At 47.6% G+C, this 17,729-nt stretch overlaps 1 protein-coding gene across 4 annotated transcripts in view; it reads left to right on the plus strand.

Moving 5' to 3' along the window:
- Window positions 1-2,032: 2,032 nt before the first annotated feature.
- The window catches only part of AKAP8 (A-kinase anchoring protein 8), a 55,520-nt gene continuing 39,823 nt past the window's right edge, over window positions 2,033-17,729 (plus strand). For 3 of the 4 annotated variants that reach the window (XM_075902147.1, XM_014571964.3, XM_075902145.1), the window contains exons 1-2: window positions 2,034-2,142; window positions 15,347-15,385. In XM_075902147.1, coding sequence (XP_075758262.1) covers window positions 2,127-2,142; window positions 15,347-15,385 — 55 coding nt within the window. In that variant the 5' untranslated portion in view covers window positions 2,034-2,126. Of the gene's footprint in view, window positions 2,143-15,346; window positions 15,386-17,729 lie in introns of all 4 variants that reach the window. The other variant, XR_012896641.1, reaches the window with a different exon arrangement.

Genomic DNA, 17,729 nt, shown 5'->3' on the forward strand with positions numbered 1-17,729 from the left:
GCTGTTATTAATCATGTCAATTAATAATATTGTTGCATATTTGGAATCTTGCAAATGGGCATTCTTTTACAGCTCTTTTTTGACCACTTGTTTTGAATTTTGATGTAGTTTGGCTCTTTGGTTTGAAAAGATTGCAGACCCCTGCACAAGCTGACTGTCAGTTGCCTTCTGGTACAACAGCTACACATCAGTCTTTTACTAACTTTCAGTTCTTTGCAGTCTGGGCAGAAAGCTGCCTCCATCTTCAGTGATTTCAGTTTCAGTAATTTTTAGCAGGCTACAAAGCAGTTTAACTGTAATTGAGCATTTAACATAACAAAGAGGTTCCTATTGAAGCCTATTTACCTTTCTTTGAAGGGGAGAGGGGACACAAGTTAAACCACTCCAGGGAGGATTCTTGGGCTATGTCTACACTGGGGGGGGGGTGTTATTGTGCAAGAACGGCCATTCTTCCGCAGAGTATCCACACTGCCTGCCCGCTCTTACGCAATAAGATTTACAGTAAAGCATGGTAGGAGAGGGCTGCTTGTGCAAGAGCTACGCTGTTTTCTAACAGGTGTAAGCTCTCTTGCACAAGAGGGCAGTGTAAATGCATGGCAGGAGTTTCTTGCACAAGAAAGCCCTATGGCTAAAATGGCCATCAGAGCTTTTTTGCACAAGAGAGCGTCCACACAGTCATGGATGCTCTTGCACAAAAGCACATCTCACACGTGGCCGTGTTCTTGCATAAGAATCCTTGTGCAAGTTGTTCTTGCGCAAGAAGCCCCCAGTGTAGACATAGCCTTGATGAGGGTGTACAGCCTCCTAGATTAAACATCTGCCCCCACTCCTCTTCCTTTAACAGAGCTCTAACATTCGACCTGGCTTAACAAGGTTCTTTCAACCGAGGCTGGCCCCCTTATTTGGGACAGATTAAGGACAGCCCTGATTTTGCCTGTTGCCACAATAATTATAAAATTTGGTAATTATATTTCACTACCCCTGAATTCAGTACTAGGGTGATTTGTACCCAATACCAGCTGAAACTGATCACTTTGACAATCTGTCTGCTGAATGTGAGCAGGAGCAAACGGTATTACATAAACACACCCAAAGTCTTTCCCCCTCTCGGCTAGCTGTCAAGGAAGTACTTAAAAACAACATATAGTCTGGTAGCACTTTAAAAACTAATAAAGTATGTAGATGGTATCATAAGCTTTTGTGGGCACAGCCTACTTCTTCAGATGACCAGTGTGTGTTCATTGAGACCCTGCTCCCATCTACACTGACCAAAGGCTGTAAACATTTACACTAAAGTGTTGCTCTGGAAGCCACAAGAACAGTCATGTGATTCTACTTAGCAATATGTTTCTGGTGCCCAGGGCAATGCAGTAAGTACCTGAAAGGGTGTTACAAGAAGAGAGAAAAATTGTTTTCCTTGGCTGCTGCTAACAGCAATGGGCTTAAGCTGCAGCAAGGGAGGTTTAGGTTGGACGTTAGGAAAAACTTCCCAACTGTCAGGGTGGCACAACACTGGAACAAATTGCCCAGGGAGGGTGTGGAATCCAGCCCTCAGCCAGAGGCCCAGCCAGACTCTGGGCAGTGCGACCCCCACTCGCCCAGTCTGAGGCACGCGTGGATCCCTGGACAGTGCCCCATCCCTGGGCCAGCCCCTGGGACCCGCAAACACTTCGTCACCCCAGCCTGCCCGGAGGGGCCCCTTCTTCTTCGAGTGGTCCCCGTGGGTGCTCCACCAACCGCCCCTGTGACTTCCAATATGGCGTCCTCTCACCTTCCGCCAGCCAACTGGCTATTTGATTGACAGTTAACAGCCCAGCAACAGGCCTAAGAGAACGCTCGAGGTCACCCAAGATGAAGTTGGCTGATCCAATGGAATCTCTCGAACTGCCGAGTACCCAAGAAACACGAACCAACGGAAACAGAGAGAAAGGCAGCGTTTTCGGGGAGCCCTGGCCAATGGGTGGCCGGTGGGGCGGAACTAGATAGTAGACCCAATAGGATACGTTGGGGGCGGTACCTGATGGCAGCAGTAGCCAATGGGCAACAAGCGTGTGGCGCCTGCGTAGTGAGCGGAAGGGCGTGCAGTGCGGAGGTGCCGTTGGACTTGGCTCAAGGTGGAGGGAAACATGGATCAGGGATACGGTGAGCAAGCGGGACGGAATGAGGTCTGAGCTCTACAGAGAGCGCTGAGGCATCGCGGGGGACTCTCCCGCTCTCTATCCACCTTCACCGACACCGTTTGTTTGGGTAGGGGGTGCAGCCTACCCCCGGCAGTGCTAACCCCGCCTACCGTGTGGGTACGGCAGGTCTGATTGGTTGTCGGACCCGCCCCTCAGCGTTTGACCCCTGCGGATTGGTGGGGCGGGGGACGGCGTTGAGAGTGAGTTTGGCTGTTGTCCCCCCTCACCATGAGCAATGGCGCAGAGGGAGTAAGGGGAGGCAGGGCCCCTTTGGGGGGCGGAGGAGCCGCCCCGCTCTCTCCCGGGATTGGAAATGGAGCGGGTCTCATTTCTGAAGACGACACAAAATGGCGGCCGCCCGCCCCTCGCCGCGTGTGCGCGGCCCCGCGACCGCCTCTGTCCCGTGCGCGCTCCCTCGGATGCGCCGTAGGAAGCCGCGGCCGTCTGTGTGGTGCGGGCCTGTGTGCTGCTCCGCGGTCCCCCATTGGCGGGGCATGGGGCCCAACACAACTAGTGCTGCCTAGAATAGCGGCCCTAGCCCTGTAGCTGAGGCCTGGGGCGAGAGCGCCATCCCTTCAGTAGACACCCCAGCAGCCTTCCTCCCTGCATGCTCTGGCTCTCTCCATCTCTGTGTCTGCGGTAGCAGCTCCCCCCTCCCCTGTGCAGGCCTTGCCTAATCTCAGTAGTGAGCGCCGTGTTTCCTTCTCAGCCACCCCCCAGCGCAGCCCTGTAATCCAACCCCAAATGGCTTCCTGTTAGATGGAAAAATATCCGGGGTATTGAAATTGGGGGCGTAGGTGTTTCAAGCTTGGTGCTTGTTATGGCAGAGCTACCCACCCCAGCCTGTGAAAAGAAGGATCTGATTGAGAGGAACAAAATCAAAGCCAGGGTTATGGACATGAATAGGGAATTATTTAGGTTTCTTATGGTTTTGGTTCTCAGGTATATATCAACATTTGTAAATTCTGAGATCTTATATAAAACTATACAGATATAGTCACCTTAATGATAGAATATGCCCAATGGATCTCTAGCAGGTGACATTTTAATGTGTATTTAGTTGAGTGTATCTGTAAGTTTAAACACTTCCCCTTTTGAGTACAATAACAAAAATGTGTATGTGTGCAGTAGAGGGTGATGAATGGAATTCATGGAGAAAACAGATTTAACTATCAAAACGTTCTGTGACAATTGTTAAAACTGAGAAAATACTGTTGGTTTTTTATTCCAAATAATACCATGAATTCATGACATGAATATGCCTTAGGACAGTGATAAGCAGATGTTAAGCATTGTTGTTTATCATCGTTGTAGTAAATGCCAGTAGGTGGCCTTGTATGTTCTTAAATGATATAGGATTGTTAAAAGGAAAAGAAAAACCCTTCCCTAAATGTGGCTAATTTAGACATTTCTTATTTTAAGTTTCTTTTTAACCGTTGAATATATCTCTACTCCTTTGTGCTGTTCTGCCACAGACTTGGAATAAACATTAAGAACTGTACATATTAAGTTCCTTAAACTTCACATTATTTTCTAAACCTTTTGTGTGTTGTCATCCTTTGTCTCTTCCTAAGTATCAGTATGCCCTTTTGGAGATAAAATAATTTATAAATAGGATTAATCAAAAGGTCACTTTCTGTACCATTGTTTACTATAAGTGGATTGAAATGCTGCTGTCTATAGGACAATTCAGAATGGTGCCCTGACCAAAATATGTGCTGCTTTCTTTTAAAATCTGCAAAGTTCTTGGTGGAAACCATTTCCTTTAGTAGATGGCAAAGAATTCAACACAAGCAGATTGCTTTTATGACTGAAACAGCATGCTAAATTATCTGCAAAGCCTGTGATGATTGTGACTTACAAAGTTCATCACCTAATAAACCATCTTGTTAGTCTTTAAAGTGCTGCATAGTCCTGTTTTTTGTTTTAGCAAGACCAGACTAACATGGCTACATCTCTATTACTACTTACATTTGGAGTTATATCGGTCCTGTACAAAAACTAGGCGGTTGAATGTAAGAAGTACAGATTGTGGGTTGTGCCCATTAAAGTTCATGATACCATCTACATTTTTTGCTAGTCCCTAAGGTGCTGCAGGACCACTTTTTAAGTTTTTTCAGTTATAGACTCACAAGGGTACCCCTCTGAGAAGTAGAGATATAAATGAAACCCGTAGTGCCTGAAGCAGCTCTTTGCCTATTCTAGGCAGGGAGCCTGCCAGAACAGCTCCTGTCCATGGTGAGGCTGGCTTGCCCCCTGTTGTAGGTTACACACTGGCTCTGTGGGAGCCCCCTGGTCCCACGGAACTGGCTGCAGAGCCTGCACTCTGGGGAGGTGGCTTTGCTGTGGGCTCTGCAGTATAGAGATGTTAAATTGAGATTAATTGGCTAATCGAATAGTTGATGCAATTTACAGCTATTCTATTAGTTGATAAGGGCACCTCCACCTTTGAAGTGTAGCAACAGCCTCAGGACTGTTTCTATTCTTCAGAGGTGGAAGTGCTGCAGGGAGCATGGGGCCAGTGGGGCACTCAAGCAGTCCCCCACTGGCCCTGTGCTCCCTGTGGCATTTTAAAGCAGCATGGAGGCCAGGGTCAGCAGAGGAGTCCCCAGCTGATCCTGGGTTCCCCATGGCCCTGCCACTGCTGCTTTGAAACAGAGTGCAGCCCAGGGCCAGCTGGGGACTCCTCAGCTGTCCCCGGGCTGCACATGGCATTTCAAAGTGGCAGCGCTGCTGGAGCCCAGAGTCTGGCCCCAGGCACCACATGGCAGAGCTATTGTTTTGAAGCACCCCCTCCGCTGCCTCTTTCTGATAGAGGCAGCAAGAGTGGGGGAGCAACTAGTGTGTTGACTATCCAATAAGCATTTGCTTATTTGATAGTCAGCTAGTTGTTCCCATCCCTACTGAAGCTTATTTAAGTAGATTCCAAAACTGAAAGTGTCTAGGGATGTAGAACAAATCTGTTCTATATGAAAACCAAGAGGTGGAATGTGAGAAGTATAAGGCATAGCTCACAGTGTGTATAACAGCTATGATTTTTAGCAGTTGCATGGTTAAATTTTTAAAACAAATGTTTACATTCCTAGTGAGAGGTAGCTTTGTCCTAGATTCCAAGACTGAAAGGGATTAGGGATGTAAAAAATGGGGGAAAAATTAGCCATGTAACTGATAAAATTTTAACCAATAAAACTGTTACCTTTTCCTGGGGCACTCACACAGGCCTTCATAAATTATTCCAATTTGGAAATAAGGAGTAAACTAAATTTGTCTAACTTCAAACCATTGCATCATGTTATACAGGCAGTCCCCGACTTACGCGGATCTGACTTGTGTCGGATCCGCACTTACGAACGGGGCTTTCTCGCCCCGGAGCTCACAGGCAGTGATCAGCCACCTCAAGCTCCGGGTCAAGAAAAGCTGCTCCCGGTGCCCCTGGTCTGCTGGGGACCATCCCCAGCAGACCAGGGGCATCGGGAGCAAACCCGCAGCAGCGGCGGGTTTGCTCGCGGTGCCTCTGGTCTGCTGGGGACCGTCTCCAGCAGACCAGGGACACTGTGAGCAAACCTGCAGCCGCGGGGGGGTCCCGTGCTTCTGAGGCTTTGCTCTGGCAAAGCCTCAGAAGCGCGGGGACCCCGCCGCGGCTGCGGGTTTGCTCACGGTGCCCCTGGTCTGCTGGGGACCGCCTACAGCAAACCAGGGGCACCGGGAGCAAAGCGGTCCGGCCACAGCAAAGCCTCAGGGGCGAGGCACCCCCCGCTGCCGCTTTGCTCCCTGTGTCCCTGGTCTGCTGGGGGGGGGGCGCAGCTAGTGTGCCCCCCCCCCCAGCAGACCAGGCTTTTGTTGTGGACCCTGGGGCAGAGCAGCTGGGGCGCTGCCGGTTGGTCCCGCAGCGCCGCTCTGGGCACTACTGGACCAACCCGGCATCACCCCAAGTGCTCTGCCCCAGGCGTCCTGATTCAGCCGGTGCTGGTCAGTTTCAGCAGTGGCTGAATCAGGACTCCTGGGGCAGAGCAGCTGGGGTGCTGCTGGGCAGAGCAGCTGGGGTGCTGCTGGGTTGGTCCAGTAGCGCTGAGGAGCGGTGCTACTGGAACAACCCAGCAGCACCCCAGCTGCTCTGCCTCAGACATCCCCAAGTCAGCCGTTGCTGAAACTGACCAGCGCTGACTACAGGAAGCCCGAGGCACAGTTGCTCTGCCCTGGGCTTCCTGGAATCAGCTGCTGATCAGTTTCAGCAGCAGCTGACTTGGGGTTCTTAAGTTGAATCTGTATGTAAGTCAGAACTGGCGGTCAGTTTCAGCAGTGGCTGAATCTGGATGCCAGTTCTGACTTACATACAGATTCAACTTAAGAACAAACCTACAGTCCCTATCTTGTACATAACCCAGGGACTGCCTGTATACCTTTTTCTGCTAGAGTTCATTATTCAATATTTGTTCCTCATGTATAGGGCGAGTAGATTTCAGCTGGGTGCCCTGTTCATTTGCAGCATGCGCATGCTCAATGCTGGTCTTGCACATGTGCTGTGTGGGGCTGGCGAGTGGCTTTTGCTGCCATTTAAATTAAATTAACGGAGATTGCCTATCTCCTAGAACTGGAAGGGACCTTGAAGGTCATTGAGTCCAACCCCCTGCCTTCACAGCAGGACCAAGGAGCATCCCTGACAAACTTTTGCCCCAAATCCCTAAATGGCCTCCACAAGGATTGAACTCACAACCCTGGGTTTAGCAGGCCAATGCTCAAACCACTGAGCTATCCCCCCCCCCATTCACCAAGCCCTGCTTGTGTAGATGCTTATCAAGTTTAAAAGTCACCCCCTAATCTCTTTAACATAAGTAACAAGCTTAAAAATGGTTTGTTTTGAGCCTCACCATCTAGAGTCTTACTTCTGACCCTTGGAAAGTTATTTGTTCATCTGTAAAACTTAGGAAAAACTGATTTTCATTAAATTTTATGATTTTAATATTGGCGTGGAGTAGGGAGATACTTCTGTGATTGAGATGTGAATGTTCAACCTGTTCAACCTATAATCCTCACCTTTAACCCTATAGAGGTTTGCTTTAGGGATGTATCAGTAAGCCTCACCATTAATGGGTGAAGCTTACCCGGCTCTGGTTAACAGGTGGGGGCTGGAGTAGCTTCCTGTCCACCTTGGCAGGGTGCTGCCCAGGGCTCACTGGAGCAGCTCCTGTCCATGATGCACCCAGCCAGCCCTCCCTTTCCCAGCTGCAGGTGATACAGGCTCCCCTCAAGCAAGGCCTGCAGCAGCCCATGCTAGTCCCACTCCCAGGGAGGCTGCTTCACTGCAGTATAAAGCTTATTTAATTTTGTACTGCATCCCGCAGCATGTGTAACTACTATGATATTTAGAGATTACACAGTTATATTTTAAACCACATTTTTATTTGCCTCGTTTGCATTAAACACTTGTCATGACATTGAGGTGGACATCCAGTTTGTATATAGTAGAAGACATTCCAGCTGTCCTCATCTTTAATTCGGAGGTGTAGTCTGTTAATACTGGGGATATTAAGGACTAATCGGCTATCCAATAAGCAAATGCTTATCGGATAGTCGACCCGGGCTCTGTGCTGCCTCTTTGAAACACCTCCCTATTGACTAATCAAATAGTCAGTGCAAAAATGCATCGACTACTCATATAATTGTTTATTAATACTTAACATCCTTAGTTAATACTACAGTTTTCAGCATAGAGTAGTCTAGCCATGGACCAAGATTGAATGTTCCATGTTAGGCCAAATAGCCTCTGCAGACAGTAACTGTCAAAACTCGGGATATCTGTAGGGCATATTGTAGAGCAGAGATGGGGACCCTAAGGCCTGGGGGCCACATCCAGTTCCTGGCTGGCCTGAATCTGGCCCCCAAGACTCAGAGCTCCCTCCAGCATTGGGGAGCCCATACTAGTGCTCCAGTCCCCCCTGCCATGTCAGTGAGGGGAATTTTTTGTTTTTGTTGCTGTTTTGTTGGTTTTGCTTCTCACTTGTGTGACTGATTTTTCTGTGGGTCAGTGACCCCTGACTCAAAAAAGGTTCCCCACCCCTGTTGTACAGCTACTTAGGTCTTTTGTGGTTTTGTACATTTTGCATATACTGCAAAGCAAGCTTTAATTTGACATTTGTATTAAACCCATGCTAGTGATTTTTTGACTTGTGAGCTAATTTTCTATGTATTACAGTATTGTAGTCGAGTGACTAAGGCAATGCCTAGGATTTCAGATTTGGGGTCTTTGTTTGGCTCAGCTGCTTCACCTGCTGTGAACATAGGCAAGTCACTTTCTGCTCTGTGGCTCTTTCTTCTCTCAGGCTTTGTCTCAAATTCTGAATAGAGAGTGCATAGAAAAGTGGGTCATTAATCTAATTTGGGCTCTGCAGGTTTCATTGCAATACAAATATTTGCTCCTCTCTTCCCCTTTTATTTTTTCATATTTATAAGAGAATTATTTTCTGTCTGCTAAAGTGGTGGACTTCAAAACTAAGGGTCTGTGGTCCTAGTTATCTGTGTACACATATCATTTATAGGTTTCAGGCTTTATCATTAACTTTAAAAAAATGTACTTTTGTGTTTTGGACTGGGTTTAAACCTTCCTTGCAATGTCCCATATGCAGCCCAAACAGAGCAGCCTAATTCTAGTGTATATAAAAAAAAAAACCTGAAAAGTGAAACTGCTGAACTGAAGTGAAACTAAAGTTCATCCTGAAAGAGATGGATAATGTGAACAGATTAAATTTGATGATGAATCATCAAAAGTAAACATCAAAACTTGTAGACTTGTAAATATCCTTGACTTTTAATCTGACAATTCCCATTTTGCTGTAGCACCATACTGAGCACTACAGGAGCATTTAGAGATGTACAGGTTGAACCTCCCTGGTCTGGCATAGGGATGTTAGTGATTATCAACACACTAGTCAACTAGTTGCTTTCCCCTCCCCCTTGCTGCCTCCATCACAAAGAGGCAGCAAAGGGGGAGAAGAGGTGGGGCTACTGGTGGGAGCCCGCTTAACAGCCCATTCACCCCAGCTTCATGGGAAGAGTTAGGGCCACAGCGGCAGACAACTTTGAAATGTACAACAGCCCCAGCTGGAGCTATTGGGCATTTCACAATTGAAAGTGGCATGGAGCCCAGGGTCAGTGGGACTCCCTGCTGGCCCCCGGCTCCATGCTTGCCGTGTTCCAACTTTGAAATGCACAAGAGCCCCGGCTGGGGCTGTTGTACATTTCAAAGGTGGAATGCGGAAGCTCTTATTGACTAATCGAATAGTGGATGGAAATCCCATAAATTATTCGGTTAGTTAGTTAATTAAAATTTAACATCCCTAGTCTAGCAACATCCTCTGGACTGGCAGGGCCACGGGTGTCCCAGGATCAGAGAGTGCTGGTGGAGGGCTGGTCACTAAGGGTATGTCTACACTACAGTGCTAATTCGAACTAACTTAATTCGAATTAACTAATTCGAACTAAGCTAATCCGAATTAGCACAGCTAGACTTAAAAACTAGTTCGAATTAGCGTTTTGCTAATTCGAACTAGCATGTCCACACAGAGTGGACCCTGAACAGAGGTTAAGGATGACCGGAAGCAGTGCCGGCAGGGCATCAGATGAGGATTTAGAGCGTGGAGCTGCTGTCTCAGGCTAGCCGAGGGCTGTGCTTAAAGGGACCCGACCCCCACCCCGGACAGACAGTTCTCAGGGTTCCCCGCTTGCAAAGCAGTCCTGGCTTGGAGTGCCCTGAGTGCCCACACGCGGAACATCACAGCACTCGGCAATCAGCCTGGCTGCACTTGCCACAGGCTGCCATCTGGGGGGAGGGGGCAATCGGGGGGGCTGCAGGAGAACTTCCACCCCGAGAAGCCCGCAGAGCCAGCCCAGTCCTCCCCATCGGGGGTGCGTACCCCATTCCTTCCTCACCTCCTTCCACTTACCCTTCCCTAGCCCCCCTTCCTGATGTACAAAATAAAGAAAACGTGTGTTCAAAAATAGAATCTCTCTTTATTGAACAAAACTGGGGGAGACTGGGAAAAAGAGGTGGGAGGGGGAGGGCAACTAAAATGATCAGGGGTTTGGAACAGGTCCCATATGAAGAGAGGCTGAAGAGACTGGGACTTTTCAGTTTAGAAAAGAGGAGACTGAGGGGGATAGGATAGAGGTCTGTAAAAGCATGAGTGGGGTGGAGAGGGTGCATCAAGAAAAGTTCTCCATTAGTTCCCATAATAGAAGGACTAGAGGACACCAAAGGAAAGGAATGGGTAGCAGGCTTCAAACTAGTAACAGAAAGTTCTTCACAAAGCAAAGAGTCAACCTGTGGAACTCCTTGCTGCAGGAGGCTGTGAAGGCTAGAACTAGAACAGAGTTTAAAGAGAAGTTAGATCAAGTCATGGAGGTTGGGTCCATGGAGTGGTATTAGCCAGGGGGTAGAAATGGTGTCCCTGCCCAAAGTTTTTGGAAGGCTGGAGATGGATGGCACGAGACAAATGGCTTGGTCACTGTCTTTGGTCCATCACCTCCAGAGTACCTAGGGTTGGCTGCTGTTGGCAGACAGGCTACTGGGCTAGATAGACCTTTGGTCTGACCCAGTATGGCCATTCTAAGCTCAGGGCTCAGGGTTGGGGCTCTCAGTGGACCACCTTGATTTTCATGCCAACCTGCTCCGGGGTGGCCAGGCTGGCAGCTCTCTTGCCCTAGACGGCCACTTTCCTGTGCCTAGTGTGGAGTTCATGGACGAGGTCCACGATGTCTGCACTAGACCAGGTGGGTGCCCGCCTCTTGCGGTCCTGGCCAGGCTCCCGAGAGCCGCCAGCCTGGTCCCAGGAAGAGGCGGAGGGCTGGGGGGCATCGGGTGGCTGGCTCATGGCGTGCCAGGTGCAGGGTCTGCTGGCTGGGTGCTGGCAGGCTTGCACCTGGCACGGGCACCGTAGCCAGCCCGTGCCCCTTTAAGGGCTCCGGGGCCGGGAGGGGGGCATACGAGTTTCCCTGGTGGTGCCCAGAGTGGCCACCAGGGAAAGCTGGGGAGGGCTACCCTCCCACTAGTTCGAATTAAGGGGCTACACAGCCCTTAATTCGAACTAGTAAGTTCTAACTAGGCTTAGTCCTTGTAAAATGAGGTTTACCTAGTTTGAACTAAGCGCTCCGCTAGTTCGAATTAAGTTCGAACTAGCGGAGTGCTAGTGTAGCGCTTATGAAAGTTAATTGAAACTAACGTCTGTTAGTTCGAACTAACTTTGTAGTGTAGACATACCCTAAGAGCCCTGCAGAAGGACTAGGACCCAGTATTAGGGCTGCTGCCTGATGCCAACACTACGGGGAGTGGGATGCAGGGGCTGCGAGGCAGTGGGGCTGGAGTGCAGCAGTGAAATTGCACGGCGAAACCTGGAGACAGTGGGCCACCGAGTAGCCTGTCTGCTGCCAATCAGCTCAGCTGAACGGCAGGACTAGGAGGCAGCACAGTTGCCTCTTGGAGCCAGGAGCCTTACTGCAGGGCTGTCTTGCAGCAGGGCTGCAAATCCAGGAGTGGGGCTGTTATATGCCCCACTAGTGCCCAACAGACTTCCCTGATGTGATTGTTGCCCTGTGGGGCTGGCAGCCTGGTGCTGGGGTTGTGGAGCTGCCGTAATGGAGCCAGGAGCCCTGTGTGCGGAGGGGCCAGCAGCAGAGGGAAGCCACCTGAGAGGCTGGCAGCGATGCCATGGTTGGGGGGGGCAATGATGGGGGCCAAGAAATTATCTTCTATGGTCTGGCAAAATCCCTCATCTGTGACCCCAGGGGTGCTGGACCAAGGAGGTACAACTTGTACTTTCTTACTGACATATAACAATTATAATAGGAGCAGTAATTCTTTCTAAGCTCCTCTTGGCAATTTATTTTAGACTCTGAGGGTTTTTTCTTTGTTTAGTAATATCAGTGTGGATTTATCCTTATGAAAGTGTAGATTTAGTTAAGTTAACTTTAAGGTAGGGAAAATTCTCGGTATTCATGTTCTAAAGGGAGTTTTAGAATAGAGGATTCAATCCTTTAGTCTTAAATGAATTTATATATTTTTAAAATACATTTTCCTTAAGTCTTCTTTGAGAAATATGGACTTGTGAAACTAAATTAGAGGCAAGAGTCTCTACAAGGCTTGCCTACAGAGGGAAAGGGCAGTGTTTATGGCCCCGTATGCTCCTGACGAAGCGTGCAGAACTCAAAAATCCCATCCTAAATGTTTTGAGGAAAGGGTGGAATCCAGAATTGAGAAGAGAAAAATTACTTGATTTCTAGGGTAAAAATTACATTGGCTTTTTCTAAATTAGTAATAGGATTGGTAGCCAAAAAGAAACAGAGAGGAAAACCAGTCTTTTGCCTTCTATGGCTTCTTCAGCAAGATAACAACATGTATTATCTGAGTGTATATGGTCACTTCAGTGTGATTTGTAGCATTCTGACTAACTGTTCTTGAATTTGGGGAACAGCTAGACAAAAACTCAGAAAGCAAAATGTTTTTAAGTACATCAGAAGCAGGAAGCTTGCTAAACAACCAGTGGGACCCTTGGACGATCAGGATGCTAAAGGAGCACTCAGATGATAAAATCATTGCAGAGAAGCTAAATGAATTCTTTGCTTCAGTCTTCACAGCTGAGGATATTAGGGAGATTCCCAAACCTGAGCCATTCTTTGTAGGTGACAAATCTGAGGAATTGTCCCAGACTGAGGTGTTATTAGAGGAGATTTTGGATCAAATTGATAACTGAACGGTAACAAGTCATCAGGACCAGATGGCATTCATCCAAGAGTTCTGAAAGAACTCAAATGGGAAATTGCGGAACTATTAACTGTGGTTTGTAACCTGTCCTTTAAATCAGCTTCCGTACCTAATGACTGGAAGATAGCTAATGTGAGGCCAATATTTAAGAAGGGCTCTAGAAGTGTTCCTGGCAGTTACAAGAGTGGAAAGTCTAACATCAGTACTGTGCAAATTGATTGAAACTATAGTAAAGAATAGAATTGTCAGAAACAGATTAACATAATTTGTTGGAGGAAAGTCAACATGGTTTCTGTAAAGGGAAATCACGTCTTACTAATCTACTAGAGTTCTGTGAGGGGGTCAACAATATGTGAATAAGGGGAATCCAGTGTATATAGTGTACTTAGATTTCCAGAAAGCCCTTGACAAGGTCCCTCACCAAAGGCTCTTAAGTAAATTGCATGGGATAAGAGAGAAGGTGCTTTCATGGATTGATAACTGGTTAAAAGACAGGAAACAAAGGATAAGAATAAATGGTAAGTTTTCAGAGTGGAGAGAGGTAACTAGTGGGGTCCCCCAAGGGTCTGTTTGTGGCCTGTGGTACAGTTTGGGTTTATGCGGGTGGAGCCAAAACAAAAAAGTAGTTAATTTAATGTTCTTCTATTGAGATGCGTTTTAATAGTTAAATTCCTGGACTGTCATTGCTCATTAAAAATGTTTTACTATGGGTGGAAATTGGGTAAATATCTTTTTTATTAATATCAATAGAACTGACTTAAATGGGGCCTGCGTGTTGTGTCATTTTGCCTTAATCTTTGTATTCGTGCCTGTCGCTGTGAAAGAAGCTGTTTGCATATAGTTGTGTATATATATGCAATCACACTTAAGTTGCAGTCTTCAGCGTGTGCTGTGAGTATCAGTATGGCTCCCAGGGCTTCCAAAGTTAAGTAGTCCTGATGTAAAATAATGTACATTGGAAAAAATAATCCCTACTACACATACAAGGTGATGGGGACTAATATAGCTGTGTAGAGAGATTGTGAGGTCATTGTGGATAGCTCTCTGAAAACATGCACTCAATGTGCATCACCAGTCAAAGCAAACATAATGTTATGAATAATTTTAAAAGGGGAATGACAGTAAAACAGATATCTTATTGCCTCTCTATAAATCCATGGCACTCCCACTTCTTGACTACTATGTACAAATGTGGTCACCTCATCTCAAAAAAGATATATTGCCATTGGAAAAGGTTCAGAAAAGGTCAATAGAAATGATTGGGTGTTTGGAACAGCTGCCATATATGGGGAAATTAATGGTTGTTACAAAAATGGTTGTAAGTGTGGGGGGTCAGAACTTGGGCGGTTGCATCTCAGGAGTCTCCTGTGATTGCTTATTTTGGGGGGGGGGGAATCCTGTAAAATGTAGAGTATTTTAAACTTCTCAATGTTTCTGCTTTCACTTCTTATTATGTATCTTTGTGTTTAGCAGTAGTTTTTTAAAATCACAGATCCAGGGCTTCATATGCCAAACAATAAAAATCTGCAAACAAAAATAGTCCCTTAAACCACCGAAGAAAGAAACAAAAGCCACCCTTTAATGCTAGTCACTAGGGTAGCCTTCATTGTACAAGAGCCTTAGGAAAGAGTAGCATGTCCTTATAGTACAGTGGTTTCCAGTCTTTTTAAGCATAAGATCACTTTTTGAATTTAAGTGCAATCCAAAATCTACCTGCAACCCAAACACCCTTGCCCTACCTCCTTCCTCCGAGGCCCCCCCCCTTTGCATCCCTCCCCAGTCCTCATTCACTTTTATCAGGCTAGGGTTCGGAGGAGGGGGATGCAGACTCTGGCCTTGGGCTAAAGGATTTGGAGTGTGGGAGGGGTGCCAAGCTGAGCCTGGGGCAAGGAGTTGAGGTGCAGAAGGGGGTTCAGGGTGCAGGCTCTGGGAGGAAGGTTGGGGGCAGGGGTTTGGGATGCATGAGGGGTTCAGGACTGGGGCGGGGATTTGGAATGCAGCCTCCAGGTGGGCATTACTTACCACACGTGGTTTCTGGGTGGTGGTGCAGGCTTACCCCTACTCTGGCCCTGCACCATTTCCAAAAGCAGCCAGCAAACTCTCTCCATCAATGCCCCCCACCCGCTCTGTGGAGATGGGGTACAGGGTGGGTGGAGGTGCCTGACATCAGTGCCCTCTCCTCTTCCTCCTGTACCCTGCACAGCAAACAAAAGGCTCCCCGGGGCTGGGAGGCAGCTTCTCAGCAACAGCAGGTCAGTGCTGAGAGGGGCAGATGAAGTGCTGGCACTTGAAAGCCTCCCCGCCAAACCTGTCAGGATCACCTGTCAAAGGCTCCAAGATTTACCAGTAGATCCCAGTATACTGGTTGCTGGCCACTGTTATAGTAGCTTAATATGCTTGTTTCTTTCTATAGGTTATGGCACCTGGAGTACTGCAGCCACCAATGCTCAAGGTAAATTTCAGAGTGACATTGCAAGCTGGTAATGGCGAATTGCATTTTTTTTAAATAACTTGTTTTATGCCTCTTCCTTTCTAATGTTCTGCAACTGAAAGTGTAGCATCCTTCATTTTTGGCTTATAGCTTTTTTCCTCTATTATTATTATTATTTATTTATTGTTTAAATATTGACACTGTTTATTTCTTGAAAAACAGGACTACTCACTTCTGTTCTGTGGTGGTGTCTGTCCATCCTTCCACCTTCCCATCATATTCCTGGTCTCTTATATTGGAAGGTTGCTTTCCACACCTAGGCATTGATTCTGCGAATGTTTGGGTACTATATTCAGTGGGCAACATACTGTAGTAAAGTTAAATATGTGCTCAAGTATTTGCTAGATAAGGTTCCTACTACTTAAACTCATTATATCCCCCCTCTTGTCATCCATCTGAATTGAGGAGATAAAAGCAAGACATTTCAGAGTGTTTTGTTCCTGTTAGGGTATGTCTAGACTGCATCCCTCTGTCGGCACTGTCCCTAGACCCCAATCCCTCTGCCCCTCCCGTTCCCTGCATCCCATTCCCCATGCCTCCATCGCACCCTGCTACCCCCGATCCGTGCATCCCTCTGGCTCTGTGCCTCCCGTTCCCCGTGCCACCCCCGTACTCGCCCACTGTTCCCTGCACCCCTCTGGCTTTGTGCTGTCCCTGCACCCTGCTCCCCCTGTGGGTCGGTAGTGAAGGGTGCTTGCCCATAGGGAGGGGCTGGACAGGGCAGTGAAAAGGGAAGTTCACTTGAAGCGCCTTTGCCTTTATGGAAAAAAACGAATGAAAATGCTATTTGTTATTTATTGGGCTAAAATGCCGGGACAAAAAAGAAAACAAAACAAAAAAAACATTGCAAAATGCAAACATGTGTAAAAGACAACACCAAAGGGGGTGGGGGGCAAAAATGTTTTGCTTGGGGCAGCAAAAAACCTAGAGCTGGCCCGTGGGGAGGGGAAAAATATGGGGAAGAGGCTTGTGCTGAGGGGAAGAGGTCAGGAGAAGAATAATAATAAGAAAGGGGAAGGCACCAAGCGACAGGGGTGCAGGAGAGACAAATGCCAGGGGGCCATGTGCAGACAATGAGGAAAAGGGCAGATGGGGAGGTGTCAGTGGGAGGGGGGACAGGGTAATGCTGGGAGAGGAGAGGGTAAGGGCACTGGGGACGGTAGGGGGAGGGGGAGGTGCTGGGAGAAGGCAAGGCTTGAAAGAAGGGGTAGGCATGAGGAAGGCGGGGATGGAGCAAGGCATCTGTGAGGGCACGGGCATGAGGGGAATGGGGCAGAGGGGGTGGGTATCGGGGGAAAAAGAGAGCAAAGGGGGCAGGGGCAGTAAGAAGGGGGAGACACCAGGAGGGGGCAGGTGCCATGGGATTCTAGGGGTGAAGCAGAAGGGCAGACAACTGCATGGGAAAAACCAGCACCAGAGGAGAGAGGCAGGGCAGGTGTGTAGAGGGAGGTTTTAGGAGAGGGGATGAGGAGGGGTAGCTCACACGATCAGTGGGTCTACTGGAGGAGTGGGCACAGGGCAGAGAGAAGGGCTGGCGGAGAGGGGCAGGTCTCAGGCAGGCTGAGGGCAGTGAGAAGGGCAGGAGTCAGGACAGCACAGGGTGAGGGGTTGGGGGGCAGCAAGCACCAGGGGAGCTGATGGAGCAAGGGGAGGAGACATGGCAGCAGAGAGAAAAGGTAGAGGGTTATAAGATATTTATTAATAACCTGGGTGATAGTAATTACTAATAAGTTATAAGTAATTACTGTTCTTATTCTTATTGGGAATTTATGCCATTAAAAAACCACTTTTTGTGGGGGAGGGTGGCGAGTCCCTTTTTTTGTCTGGCAAGTAGGGTTTTCCATAGTTTGTCAACCCCTGTGCATTATGGTCTTGCCAATAAGAGATTGTTGAAACTGGAGTTCTTAGTAAGTTGCAGCCTAACTTCTGTGGTTGCTTATGTGGCTTCTGCTGAGAAACCTGAAAACTGATTTGTGCTTGTGAAGCAATCCTACATTTTTAGAGTTCCTTTTTGTAAAGAACTGCTTTAAAGGAGTGTTAATAGAACTGGAGGAAGCTAATAATCTTAGGTCTGCCAATGGTGAACATAGGCTAAAGATTAATAATATTTATTAAACCAACAGATTTTTTGAATAATAAGCTGCGGAAGAATATATTTATTTTTGTGACTGGAAGGTCTGAGTGTAATAGTATATTATTTCTGTATCACCGCCTTTCTCTTGAAATAAATCAGAGCTATTTCCCACATAATACAATTTTCCATTTAATTCTCCAATTACTTGTTATATTTTCATAAGACAGTACT

Source organism: Pelodiscus sinensis, chromosome 19, assembly GCF_049634645.1.
Source record: "Pelodiscus sinensis isolate JC-2024 chromosome 19, ASM4963464v1, whole genome shotgun sequence".
NCBI lineage: Eukaryota > Metazoa > Chordata > Testudines > Trionychidae > Pelodiscus > Pelodiscus sinensis.